The sequence below is a fragment of the Mandrillus leucophaeus genome, unplaced genomic scaffold (assembly GCF_000951045.1).
Source record: "Mandrillus leucophaeus isolate KB7577 unplaced genomic scaffold, Mleu.le_1.0 Scaffold1186, whole genome shotgun sequence".
Taxonomy (NCBI): domain Eukaryota; kingdom Metazoa; phylum Chordata; class Mammalia; order Primates; family Cercopithecidae; genus Mandrillus; species Mandrillus leucophaeus.
In genome coordinates this window covers 297,598-312,413 of record NW_012100165.1, presented here as the reverse complement: position 1 = coordinate 312,413, position 14,816 = coordinate 297,598, and the positions used below count along the sequence as shown (strand labels likewise).

The 14,816-nt window shown below is 37.0% G+C and overlaps 1 protein-coding gene across 1 annotated transcript in view; it reads left to right on the top strand.

Moving 5' to 3' along the window:
• EGLN1 (egl-9 family hypoxia-inducible factor 1) overlaps nt 1-11,172 on the top strand; it is a 58,603-nt gene extending 47,431 nt beyond the window's left edge. The window contains exons 2-5 of the mRNA XM_011965742.1: nt 806-925; nt 4,211-4,302; nt 7,275-7,342; nt 8,444-11,172. Of these exons, the coding sequence (XP_011821132.1) occupies nt 806-925; nt 4,211-4,302; nt 7,275-7,342; nt 8,444-8,508 (345 nt within the window). The 3' untranslated portion in view covers nt 8,509-11,172. The remainder of the gene's footprint in view (nt 1-805; nt 926-4,210; nt 4,303-7,274; nt 7,343-8,443) is intronic.
• Nucleotides 11,173-14,816: the final 3,644 nt, after the last annotated feature.

Sequence of the window (14,816 nt, the reverse complement as noted above, 5' to 3'; positions counted from 1 at the left end):
TCTTCTGAATCGTATCTTGTTATAATCTGAGCAAATAATTTTCTTTCTGATTCAAAGAGGGTAAACTTACATAAGCTAATTTGTTTAGTCTTTTAAAAAAAAAAATCACTGACATTAAATGAATTAATGTTTGGAGTTGAGTTGACCTAAATGATCCCTATTACAACATAGTAAGACCCCATCTCTACAAAAAAATACAAAAATTAACCAGCCTGGTGACACGTGCTTGTAGTCCTAGCTACTTAGGAGGCTGAGGTGGGAGAATCACCTGAGCCCAGGAGGTTGAGGCCGCAGTGAGCCATGATTGCACCACTGCACTCCAACCTCAACAATAGAGCCAGACCCTGTCTCAAAAAAAAAAAAAAAAAACATTGGTACCATTCAGAGACAGTGTCAGGTGGGGTGTTTGACTGGGTTGGTTCACCTATCAGATGGTAAAGTAGGTGTTCTTAGGTGAGCTCAAGGAAGAGAGAAATCTCCCATGGAGCAGGACAAAAACTCACTTGATCTTGATTATCTATATTTATATGACTGTGAAAGTAGGACAATGAAAATTTTCTGATCTTTGGAGTTACCACTGTGAAGCAGAATTCACCAGTCCTTGAATTGTTCATCAGCCTATCTTGTGTTCCCTATAAATATTAATGTAGAATAGCCTTATCTTTCTTATCTACAAAATATTATTTTTATTAGAAGAATCTAAGTGTAAATCAGTAGCCAAAAATCAGAGATCTGATTTATTAGCTGTTCTCTCTTTTTATTTATATGTGGACTTTAATAATCTTCATCATTATTATTATTACAGGCCATGGTTGCTTGTTATCCGGGCAATGGAACGGGTTATGTACGTCATGTTGATAATCCAAATGGAGATGGAAGATGTGTGACATGTATATATTATCTTAATAAAGACTGGGATGCCAAGGTATGCAACTTAATTGAGCATTTTTTTTTTCTTACAAAAGCATTACGTTCATACTTCTGATAGGTGAGACTGTCACAGACACAGTTAAAAGTTTTCCTCTTAAGTTTGTTTCAGTCTCAGGTGTTAGGAGTGGATTTTTGTAAAATGAAACAAATACTAGTCTAAGTTATACAACATAATACCTGTAATTAACAATGTTGTTTACTCAAACATTTAAGAGAGTAGATTCCATGTTCAGTGTTGTAAACACACACACACACGCGCGCGCACACACACACACACGAGGTTCAGGGAAGGGAAACGAACTTTGAGAGGTGATGGATATGTTTATTATCTTGGTTGTGGTGTGTCACGGGGGTGTGCATATACATCCAAACTCATCAAATCGTAAATGTTAAAGATAGGCATTTTTGTATATCAGTTATAACTCAATAAAACTATATAAAAAAGTACTGATAAATCTTTAAAAGTGGATTCATTTATTTTCAGATATTAGAGCATTTATCTAAAATCTAACTTTTTTAGAAAAGTGACCTTTATTAAAATATTTTCCTTTTAATAGTTTTTAGACAAACACTTCTGAGAACAGTTGTTTTATAATGGCTTTGGGGGAGATTATAGATAATTGTTAAGGAAATAAGGATTATTTGCTATGTTATTCTTTGCATTTTTGTAAAAATATTGTATGGCATTGAGTTTTTTAATTGAATATTGGAGGCAGGATTCAGTCTTTCCCTGATTATTAAAAAACTGGAATTTTATCAGTACTGACAAGCCCTGTAAAATCAATTAGAATGTACAGTATATTTAATCTCCCTTGTTTTAAATATATATTTTCTTAATATTAGCATGAGTCTCATTAAATTTAAACGATTTTTTAAAATATGTCATGTATTACTACAGTAGAGACTGTACAGACTAATTTTTTGGTTGATTTTTTAAAATCTTAAGTAAAATATTCAAATAGAAAAGTGGCTTGTGTATAGTTCAGTGGATTTTCACAAAGTGAACATACTTGTGTAGCCAGGTGTAAAGGTCAAATAACCTTTAAAACACCTTTTTCTCTGCATCCCCCAAGACACACACATGGAAACTGCCTGAGTCTTAAATGTACAAAAACCTAATCCTACCCTAAAAAGTGTTTTAAGTTTAGAATATGCTCACAGTGCTCCAGTAATCTTTTTAAAACACACACTGATTTGAAGAGTTTTCTCTGCCCTAGTCCAGGTTCAGAATGGAGCTAAACTTTCTGCTAAGTATATATTGAGGCATTATGTCAACAAGCATGGTTTTTCTGTTACAGCTTTCAAAGTTTGAAGTAGAGAAATAAATTTGGTAATTGAATTTGAGCTCCAGGCGCAAAACAGATTGGTGTAACTTTAGTTAAAATTTAAAAATTGACTTTTTTTCAGATTTTGTGAATAGCTAGAAAGCTAGAACTGTGTTTCATCAACTTCTAACTTCTAGATTTTGTTAGGCTTTTTCTAGGCTGATCTTACAATTTCTATAAGACTTAGGGTCATTAATATGTAGGTTTTAAATTAGGACATAGGCAGAAAAACATCCCTAGTGTTTTTATATGTGGAATAGAAGTTTTCCGTTGCAAGATTGCACTGAATATGTAGTGTGCCAGATGTTCTGGATGCTAGGGATATAGCAGAAATGGAATTAGCCCTGGCAGAGCTTAGGATCTATTGAAGGATACAGATCAGAAAGATTGACAGTTACAGATAGTTATGCAAAGTGTCAAGACAGATTGCTATGAGAGCACACAGGAGGGCCACCTAATTCAGAGGAAGAAGAGTGGATGTGTCAAGTAGCCATTTCTCTTAAAACATTTTCAGCAGGTCACCTGTGGTACTCTCAGTGACTTGAGTCAAAGGGAAGGGAGCAGGAAAAAAGGAAAGAAAACATGTTCTCAGTTTGGAGGTTCTTCAGATATTTGCATAGTAGCCTGGGGAATCACTCGGAACAACACTGGAACCTGAGGAGGTTGGCAGGGGTATCAAAGTAGCTAGAATTTAACTTACCTGATGGTGAGCCTGATAAAGCTTTAACTATAGATTCTAGGTTTAGGCTCAAAGTCCATGCTGTCCTGACCAGGTGTTAGAGTTTCTTTCAATTTTAAGAGTCTACCTGCTTCGGAGTGTAGTTATTCAAGAGTAAGGAGCTACTTGTTTGGTTGAGTTTTGCCTAGCCCCAGATCTTAAACACCACAAGGACAAAGTCTGTCTGCATTATTCCCTACTCTGCACCCAGAGTCCACCACAGTTCCCACTGTGATTTGATGCCTAGTTGGTGTTTAGGTAAATAATAATCCTTTATGGATAGAATCAAGTTTCACAAGCAGGTGGTGCATCAAGCCCAATTTGGAAAGGGAGAGCCACAGGTTCTAATGGACTACATGCTGATGGTGATGGTGATGATGACAATAATGATGGTCATAATAAATGATGACACTTTCTACTGATATACTGAATTATTTAAATGAGAGGTATCTGTGACTATCCTATTGTTTATTGAAATTTAAAGTATGGTAAACTCTTTATTTGACATAATCTATTTCTAATAATAATTTTTTCAAAATTTCTTGAAGTCTATTTCAAGAGTGGGTTAAGCATATCATTAGCATAAATAAATGTTTAGTAGTTTTAAAAACTTTCAAGCATCATTTTAAGACTTTTAAATTCAGATAACATTCTTGTGTTTCATCGGATACTTATAAAAATCCCTAAAATGGCTGGGCACAGTAGCTCACAACTGTAATCCCAGCACTTTGGGAGGCTGAGGTGGGCAGATGACCTGAGGTCAGGAGTTCGAGTTCAGCCTGACCAACATGGTGAAAACACATCTCTACTAAAAATACAAAAATTAGCCGGGCATGGTGGCGCATACCTGTATCCCAGCTACTCAGGAGGCTGAGGCCGGAGAATTGCTTGTACCTAGGAGGCGGAGATTGTAGTGAGCTGAGATTGTGCCACTACACTCCAGCCTGGGTGACAGCGAGACTCCATCTCAATAAATAAATAAATAAATAAATATCCCTGAAATAAGAACTAAATTTTTCCTTGCATCAATGCATATACTTTTAAAATTGCAGCTCATCTTCATACTTTATTAATTGAGATGTATTTGTGAATAATCCAATTAAGACATTGAAATTGTCTCTTTTTTTTCTCCTAAATTTAATCTTGTAGCATTTTTGGTTACTCCTACTTACAGATTTGTCTCTTTTCCTAGGTAAGTGGAGGTATACTTCGAATTTTTCCAGAAGGCAAAGCCCAGTTTGCTGACATTGAACCCAAATTTGATAGACTGCTGTTTTTCTGGTCTGACCGTCGCAACCCTCATGAAGTACAACCAGCATATGCTACAAGGTAGTATTCCTTTTCAGAAAAAATTGGTTTAGAGTATGGTAGGACAGGAGGGAATCTGTAGAGTAAACTTGAAAGCTTTCTAAGGAGTATTTTCCTGCCAGGTACTTTTCACAGTCATTTTAATTTGAATAATTGTATAAGATTTATGTTGCACAGTCATCTGAATTCAAATAATTGTATAAGACTCATTAACAGTTAGTACTAAATGTGTCTTTCTCTGCACAGCCACTCTGAAGAAAGGGAAGCACAGGCCCTCCCATCTTTCTAGCACTCTCTCCTTGCTTAGTGCATCTCTTAACTACTATCCATTCTTTGATTTTTGTAGGAGTATTTTACTTGGGAGAGAGAAAGATCAAGAAAAGGAAAAGGGTTTTTTAAAAGGTGGTGAGGGACAAAAGAGAGGGACAACATAGGAAAATGAATACATAGTAGAAAAATCAGAGGTAACCAGAGAGTAGAAGTGAAGAGAAAAACGGAAGAAAGAAAAGTAGAGAACAGGTTACCATGTGTGGCAGTTAATGTTAGAAAAATGATCCTATTAGTTTTACAAATAGTGAGCATCTGTTTCATTATACTTTTTCTACAGGGTATTTGCAGCCTATTATGTTTAGTGCTTTATTTTAAATGCTTTTTTTAAAAACATTTATCCTGACTCAAAATGCTCTGGCTGTCAAAACGAGATATTGTAGACATTATCATGAAAGTAAATATTTGTAGAAAAATAGTACCGTTTTTAAAATACTTACTTTTTATTATGGAAAGGTCTTGGAACATTCTGATAGTGACCTCCTGACATTCATTTGCTGTATCTGACTTAGGAGATGCTAGGGCGGCGAGAAGAGGCACAGGCTTAGATGTGCTGGGTGGAAAGTTGGCGTTAGTAGTGATGGTTGACTCTAACGACTTGATTATCAGCTGTACCTTTTTTCTTCCTGCATTCTGGGATGTGTTGCCTGCATCCTAATTCACATAATAAGTAGCAAGCTAAGCAGGTTGTAGCCAGAGATGGTAAGAAATCCTGAATGGAAACCAAAGAAAGACTGTCACATCACATAATGTGCCCTTTTCAATTCAGTGTCTCTTCCCAGTGGCATCTCAGTGCCGTCTCTGCCCCCTGCTGCTTCTGTAAAGATTTTCTGACCCAGAAACTGCCTCATAGACCTTCCTTTTTATGAAATCTTGAGTGTTTGGTTGTGTCCTTTTTAGATAAATAAATAACAGACATTTGGGAGTTTATAGTAAATAAATGCCAGATGACATGGAGGCTAGGTGCTACAGGAGTTAAGAGGAACGAAGGTGGTGCTACATTGGAGAGATGGGCAAGTGCGCCTTGAAGGGTGAGGCTTAGCTGGCGTAGGTGAGGAGAGGCAAGGAGTGCAGTCGTGTTAGTAAAGTTCTGGGGGAAAAGGCGTAGTTGTTCCAGTTAAGGCACAGAAAATCATGTGAGAAAAAGGATTCTTGAAGTAGAATCCTATTCTGATCTTATCTAGAATGGGTGATGAGGCTGGAAAGTTAGAATGACATAAGGTAAGTTGTTGATCCAGATAGTAGAATTCTGATTGCTAAGTAACTAAAAGTTTAGGGCATGGGCAAAAGATACATACAATTATGTATCTGAGCCCTTTCCGATTTCCAGGGCCACCCGAAAGTAGAAGCAGCCACATGGTAAGAAAGGTAGTGGCAGTCTGGAAACAGCAGAGTCTGGTCTGGAAGTCAGGAGGCCTCCTTAGATCTCAGCTCTGTGATTCACCAGTGGTGGGGTCTGTACACCTCAGGCTCCCAGTTGTCCAAACTCCCAGACTCTTTACTTCAAAATACGTTACGTGATTTTTCATTCTGTCATATTTACTGGCTCTATATCTGATCAACGTTGCTTTTTCCCCTGTGACCACTGGCCACAATCCACAATATATTTGAACTAATTGCTATATTCTGCCTAGGAACTGGTGATTTGTAGTATACTTTCACTTTCTATAGCATTTGTACATTTTCCCCATTATTTATATCAGAAGGCATAACTATGTCTTTTGTAGTATTTAATAAACCAGAGATGCCTCACTTATTGGTGGAATGAAATATTCTAAGTAAGTCAGATTTTCAGAAAAATGAAGTTTAGACAAAGTTTAAACACAAAACACAGTATAATTGCTATGATAAAAATCCTTAAAACTTCTTAGTGTAATTTAACTTTGTCAAGGTTGTAATTGTAAACATCCATCATTACTCTTTGCTGTAATGTAGTGATGTCCTCAGGGACTGTTGAAACTGTTAGCCTGCAATGCCTTGAGTCCTTTTACCTGTTTCTTTTCTTTTCTTTTAGTACTTATGCTATTGATAATGTGCTTTTTCTGTAACAGCCATTCTTTTACCCTTTCATTGTCTCTCTTTTTTTTTAAGATGGAGGCTCACACTGTCGCCTAGGCTGGAGTGCAGTGGTGTGATCTCGGCTCACTGCAACCTCCACCTCCCAAGTTCAAGCGATTCTCCTGCCTCAGCCTCCTGAGTAGCTGGGGCTACAGGCATGTGCCACCACGCACGGCTGATTTTTTTTTTTTTTTTAAGTAGAGATGGGGTTTCGCTATATTGGCCAGGTTGGTCTTGAAGTCCTGACCTCGTGATGCACCCACCTCGGCCTCCCAAAGTGCTGGGATTACAGGCGTGAGCCATCGTGCCTGGCCTGTTGTGTCTTTCTGATCTGCAGTTCCCTGGCAAAAAATAAGTAATTGAAATAAGTGTTAAGAAAGTCACAAAAACTCATCAACGTCAGGCATCAATTTTAGCCTCCCCTGGTTCTCAGCTATACTCTTTAGCACCAAGGTTACTGTATAAATAAGCTGTTAAATTTATCCTTTGATAATCATTCCAATTTAGGCATAATTTTGGCATTACAAGTTTTAATATACCATTGCAGCAAAATACCACTTTTTCCCCGCAGTGTGATCATTCTTATCCTATTCTAAATTTTCTTTTAGGTACGCAATAACTGTTTGGTATTTTGATGCAGATGAGAGAGCACGAGCTAAAGTAAAATATCTAACAGGTAAACGTCATTTGGGGCCAGGATATATTGGTACAGAAATACCCTGCAATCAGGTGATGCTTTCAGGAAACTCAAGCATAGTCTTTGTTAACACCACGAATACTTACTTTTTGTTTTTTATCAGATTTCTTATTTGCCTTGTTTTTTAAGAAGATTTAAGTCATCTTCATTGTTATCTTTAACCAAAAAAATTGTCAAAGGATGCGGAAAATTTGAGGCAAAGAAGTCTGAGTAAATTATTCAAATACAAACTGAGTTTTCTGTGATTATCCTTTTCAGTTAAAGGCCACTTAACTCTAGGTGACGGCCATCTGGTTTCCTCTCATTCACTCCTTAAATTAATACCCTTTCCTTTTCAAATGTATGTGCTCTAAACAGTACTCTAGGTCTTCCATGTTAAATGTAGACATGAAGAAAATTAATACAAAGAAGATGAATTGAAATGCCAAAATCAGTAAGTGACACGACATGTAGATTCCCTATCTGCTAATGGTGTACATAGGTCAGTCAGCACTCCTGTACTGAACCTGAAGATCCTTCAATTATGCCAGTTCCCCTTCTCTTCCACTTATGGACTGCCTCTCCAAGAGCAGGGGGTCTGTTTCCCATCTGATGGACCACTTACCTTCTTTTCTTTAACTCTACTTTCTATCTCCAAAAATCCACTGAGTATTCACATTACTGATTAGCCGTGTCTTCCAGAGCCATTGGTAATTGCACGTCAACCTTACATAAAAATGGAATATTCATGCATTTTCTATGTATTTTTAAAGCCATTATTTATGGCAGAAGCTCATTAGCGTGCTTTCAGAGACACTGAACACTCTGTTGAAGAAATTCAAATGGCTTTTAAAATAAAAAGACAAAATCATTATCTCTGTGTAGAGGATAGTTTTATCCTTGAAGGTTTACTATTCGAAACCTCATGACAATAAAATGCTGAGGGAAGTTTTTGAAAGTACAAGTGTGATAGTTTTCAGATGATGTTTGCAAAGTTGAAATATTGTCCATACTATTAGGAATTCAGTGGAATGCAGTAGCAGAAGCTCTCTGGTGCTTAGCAAATAAATGAATTTTTTTTTTTTTTTTTTTGCCTTGCAGGTGAAAAAGGTGTGAGGGTTGAACTCAATAAACCTTCAGATTCAGTCGGTAAAGACGTCTTCTAGAGCCTTTGATCCAGCAATACCCCACTTCATCTACAATAATTGTTGACGCTATTTGTTAACTTGTGAATAAGAATAAATGGGATAAAGAAAAATAGACAACCAGTTCGCATTTTAATAAGGAAACAGAAACAACTTTTTGTGTTGCATCAAACAGAAGATTTTGACTGCTGTGACTTTGTACTGCATGATCAACTTCGAATCTGTGATTGCTTACAGGAAGAAGATAAGCTACTAATTGAAAATGGTTTTTACGTCTGGATATGAAATAAGTGCCCTGTGTAGAATTTTTTTCATTCTTATATTTTGCCAGATCTGTTATCTAGCTGAGTTCATTTCATCTCTCCCTTTTTTATATCAAGTTTGAATTTGGGATAATTTTTCTATATTAGGTACAATTTATCTAAACTGAATTGAGAAAAAATTACAGTATTATTCCTCAAAATAACATCAATCTATTTTTGTAAACATCTTCATACTATTAAATTTTGCCCTAAAAGACCTCTTAATAATGATTGTTGCCAGTGACTGATGATTAATTTTATTTTACTTAAAATAAGAAAAGGAGCACTTTAATTACAACTGAAAAATCAGATTGTTTTGTAGTCCTTCCTATCTTACACTAATTTGAACTTTTCAAGATTGCTGCTTTTTTTGACATTGTCAGTAATGAAACCTAATTGTAAAACAGTTGCCATTTACTACCAATAACTTTTAGTTAATGTTTTATAAGGAAAAAGACACAATAAGAAGAGTTTAATTTTTTTTTTTCTTTGTTTGTTTTTTGAGACAGTCTTGCTCTGTTACCCAGGCTGGAGTGCAGTGGTGCATTTTCGGCTCACTGCAAACTCCGCCTCCCAAGTTCAAGCAATCCTCCCACCTCAGCCTCCCAACTAGCTGGGACTACAGGCACACACCACCATGCCTGACTAATTTTTGTATTTTTAGTAGAGACGGGGTTTTGCCATGTTGCCTAGGCTGGGGTTTAAGTTAAATTTTTTTAAAAACTAAAGTGACTGGCACTAAGTGAACTTGAGATTATCCTCAACTTCAAGTTCCTAAGATAAGGGCTTTCTTAAGCTTTCAGGTATATGTATCCTGTAGATGTAGACAATAATGTCCCATTTCTAAGTCTTTTCCTTTTGATTCTCCTTAAATTGATCGTACTTCCAAATTTGCTGTTATGTTTTTTTTCTAATGCTGTGATCTGTCTGATCTGCAGACAAGAACCTCGTCTCTGTTGAAGAGCATCAGGGGGAGATTATGTACACATTGAAACCGAAGTGTGTTGTTACTGACTTAATGTGCAGTAACTCCTCACATATCTGTTAAGGCATTTCCCAGATGTGATGCCAGCCTTCTTACGTGTACTGAAAGATGTTTAGCTTAGAAAAAACAAAACAGGTGCAAAATCAGATAATTTTATTTTGTTTCATGGGTTTTATTTACTTTTTAAACAACGAAGGAATATTAGAAAATCACACAAGGCCTCCCAGACTTGTTATGTAAAGAATGAATTGGGACGGATGGCTTAGACTTCACTTTCCTAGGCTTTTTAGCAAAACCTAAAGGGTGGTATCCATATTTTGCATGAATTATGGGTGTAAGACCTTGCCCGCTTAGGTTTTCTATCTCTGTCCTTGATCTTCTTTGCCAAAATGTGAGTATACAGAAATTTTCTGTATATTTCAACTGTTTTTAGCATCTGTATAGTTTGTATTCAATTAGAGACCTTTTCTATGGGAAGCTCAGTAATTTTTATTAAAAGATTGCCATTGCTATTCATGTAAAACATGAAAAAAAAATTGGGTAGTGAAGCCAACAGTGTGGACTTAGGGTGAGATTGAATGTTCAGTATAGTGACCTCACTTAGGAGAATTTGCAGGAGAAAGTGAGAGTTTCTTGTTGTTTTTTCCTCGCCCATATTCAGTTTTGTTCTACTTCTTCCCCTTCCTTCCAGATGATAACATCACTTCTCTACAGTAAGTGCCTCTGCCAGCCCAACCCGGGAGCGCAAGTTGTCTTTGCCATCTGGTCTATAGTACAGTGCGCGGCGTTAGGCCACAACTCAAAAGCATTATCTTTTTTAGGGTTAGTAGAAATTGTTTTATGTTGATGGGAGGTTTGTTTGATTATCAAGATGTACAGCCACAGCCTTTTAATTTGGGAGCCCCTGTTGTCATTCAATGTGTACCTCTACAGTTGTAAAAAGTATCAGATTCTACTATCTGTGGGTTGTGCTTGCCAGACAGGTCTTAAATTGTATATTTTTTGGAAAAGTTTATATACTCTCTTGGAAATCATTGTGAAAAGATCAAGAAATCAGGTTGGCCATTTCTTTAATATCCATTCATTTCATGTTAGTGGGACTATTAACTTGTCACCAAGCAGGACTCTATTTCAAACAAAATTTAAAACTGTTTGTGGCCTATATGTGTTTAATCCTGGTTAAAGATAAAGCTTCATAATGCTGTTTTTATTCAACACATTAACCAGCTGTAAAACACAGACCTTTATCAATAGTAGGCAAAGATTTTCAGGATTCATATACAGATAGACTATAAAGTCATGTAATTTGAAAAGCAGTGTTTCATTATGAAAGAGCTCTCAAGTTGCTTGTAAAGCTAATCTAATTAAAAAGATGTATAAATGTTCTTGAAAACATTATGGTGGTTATTTCCAGCTGTCTTTGTTTTTTAATCCTTTATCATACATTGGCTTTCCAAATGATCCCTTTCATCAGATAAAGCTTTTCTGGCTTAGTGTAGAACATTTGGTGTAACTTTCTATAAATGACAATGAAGGAAAGAGAACAGTAAACATAGGAGTTCAACAATTTTAGAAACATCCCTGGGGTCATTGGACTGTGTGTGGGATCCATGAATTCTGTTTGGATTCTCAGCACTTGAATTCTTGCCCTTGTAATAGGATTTTAAAAATTATTTTAACATTCATAGCTGTTGACAGATCTGTATCACCCCTCTACTGCAAAAGGAAGTGGGGTTAGGCATTTATCTCTAATTGTCATAGATGTACCATTGTGTATATGCAAAAAAGTTTAATTTGTGTGGTCATACACTAAAATATGAGAGCTCTTATTAAGGTGAGATGAAAATACATGTTTATACATCTTATTTAAAAAAAAATTTCCCATGGTGTTATTTTCCAGCCTTAGAACATTTGGGAATTGCATTGAAATATAGCTGGGTGGATTGAAGGAAAGGGCAAATGAGTTTGAGATGAAGTTTGAGATGTGCTTTTTGTATATAAAAAAGCCTTAGGTCTCATACACCTTAAACAGTTGTATGAGACCTAAATGAAATACAGTGTGCAAAGTACCTTACACTGCATGGAACAAAGGAGGCCTTCAACAAGGATTATTCCCCTTTCCTTTAACAATATGGTAGCATAATTGCAGAGAGAGAGAATTGGGTTAATGAACTTTGAATAGCTAATGGTTTCATCAGTTGTAAATGTGAATCATTTGGAAGCAGGAGTGTTGTTTTTATTAATGACAGGTCTTACTTTATAGCTTAGATTTAAATTAAATCACTGGTGGAAGGCACTGCGTCAGATTATTTTCCCAAAGTGCATGTGATCCAAGAAGGAGAGCTGTATTTGGGTATGAACTGCAATGATACATATTTATGTCATATCTAATAACATAATTGTATGTTGGATTTTTTCAGTTAGTTTGTAAATATTCAGAAGTAACTATCTACTCTCCATTGCTTCAAAGATAGTTGTTTAGACTTCTCAGGTCATGAATTTATCCCCCAGATTCTGCTTTTGGTTTGAATTTTATCTGAACCATGGCGATGTGCAAGTATGTACCATGGAACCAGTGAGATGTGTGCAGGGCATGGCCTCGAGAGCTGGAAATAGTTTCATAAGTAGAACACACTACATGTAAGCCACTTCACAAGATAGGGAGAGCCTAAACAGCTGCAAGTAGCTGAAGCTCTTTTTATTAAATAATTACTAAACAATCATCAAAAATTATTGATAATTTTTGCTCTGAACAAGATAGCCTTGGGGTCAAAAAGTTACTGGATAAGGTCTTTACTTCATTGAGATTAGGATGTTTTCTGCCAAAATTATTCCAAATGTCTTCTACAAAATACCTTTACACTTTTTTTTCCTAGTACATGCAAAATGTAGGCAAAGCAAATTTTGTCTCCATTTATAATTGAAACAGGATCAGAGAAGTGACTTGCTCACAGTCACAAAGCTTGTAAATGGTAGAGAGCCAGGAATTGAGCGTGGGCTTTCCTTTTCTTGTTTAATTTTGTTCAAGTGGCTAAATCAACTTGTCTGTGGTTGTTAAGAAAAACAGTAGTCCCAGTTGGTCATGGTGGCTCAGCCTGTAATCCCAGCACTTTGGGAGGCCAAGGCAGGCAGATCACTGAGGGAGGAGTTCGAGACCGGCCCGGCCAACATGGTGAAACATCGTCTCTACCAAAAATACAAAAATTAGCCTGGTGTGGTGACACACACCTGTAGTTCCAGCTACTCAGGAGGCTGAGGCAGGAGAATCACTTGAACCTGGGAGGCAGAGGTTGCAGTGAGTCTGTGCCACTGCACTCCAGCCTGGGCAACAGAATGAGACTCTGTCTCAAAAAAAAAAAAAATTACTACCTTTAAAAATTCTTAATTTAAAAAAATTAAAAAACAGTAGTCCCTCACCTTCTTCCCCTGAGAAAACAAGTTTGAACTGTTTTAAATGATTCTTTGGATATCTCCCCGCCCAGTAGTTTAGATAATATAATTGCATTGCTGCATCTTGATTTTTTTCAGTGTTACGCATTTTCTCCTAACTTCTCCACATGGCAGATCTCTCTCCAAGGTTCCTCCATCTCTACCACACATAGGCAAGCAGACATCCATCTCCCCTGGTCTTCGTTCTGTTATTATGCTGTAACCGAGATCAGGTTTGTGTTCCTGTTATGGCTGTGCTAGTCAAAGCTGAGACATACAGTAAAATCATGTTGACGTTACTTTCTTCCACAACTTACTTTTTCCCTTAATGTCTTCATTTTTTGTTTGTTCCCTGTGACTTCTAACTTGCATCCATCTGGACTGGTTGCCCTTACCACCTGGGGCACAGCTGTCCGTCTTGGGTCTCCCTTCACCTGTGTTCTAGAGATTCCCTTCACCACTCTGTTTCCTGGATCCCATGTCTTCATCTTCCTTGGTTTACTGAATGGAGCATGCCCTCTACTACTTCCTGTATAAATGCATGGATGATAAATTTTCTGAGACCAGTATCTTTGTTTTACCACCACATTTCATTGGTACCTTTGGAAATCGTGTTCCAGAATTTTGAAAGAATTGCCTCACTGCTTCTAGGTTCCTGTGTGTGGATACTGAGAAATCTGAAGCCATTCTTATTTCCGATTCTTTCTGTGTAATCTTTCTTTGTGGAAGTTCATAGACTATTCTTATCCCAGGGCTCCATAGTTTTATAGTGTGCTTTAATGTGTGCCAGTTGTCAACCTCTGTGCTAGGAATGCAGACTGTAAAATCACACGCCACCAGTTTGGGACATTTGAAAAATTTTCTTCATCCATTTTCTGTTCTCTCTTTCTGGCACTCCTTTGTCCAGGCAGGACCTTTACTGGTTTGAACCCATTATTTTCTTCTCTAGTTACTGTGTATCTTTGTCTTGACTTTGGGTACATCTGTTTTCCCATTCTTCTGGTGAGGATATGATGTCTGCTATCAGGTTTCTAAATTTCAGGAACTCTTTTTTGTTCTCTAATTTTAAAGTATGTAATCTCTTAATTGATACAGTATTTAACATTTTTTTCTGTTTCAATTTTTGTCTTTCATGCTAAAAGTTTTCCTTAAATGTCTTGGTACTTCTTGCTTGTGTGTTTACATTTAAGAGGAAGGTACTTGAGCTTCTGGTTTTCCAAGGAATATTGGGTGCTTCCTAAATCTAAAGCTCTATCGTAGTCTTCCAAAAACCATAAAGACCAAAGACAGCCGTCACCCATAATCTGTGCCTACAGCATATCTATGAGACAGAAAAAAAATTCAACTTTGTCCTTTCTTTTTTTTTTTTTGAGACAAGGTCTTGCTCTGTCACCAAGGCTGGAGTGCAGTGAAATGATCAGGGTTCCCTGCAGCCTTGACTTCCCAGGCTCAAGTGGTTTTCCCACCTCAGCCTCCTGGGTAGCTGGGACCACAGGCACATGTCATGCCTGGGTAATTTTTTTTATTTTTTTGTAGAGACGAGGTGCCTCTGTGTTGCCCAGGCTGGTCTTGAACTCCAGGGCTTAAACGATCCTGCCCCCCTCGGTCTCCCA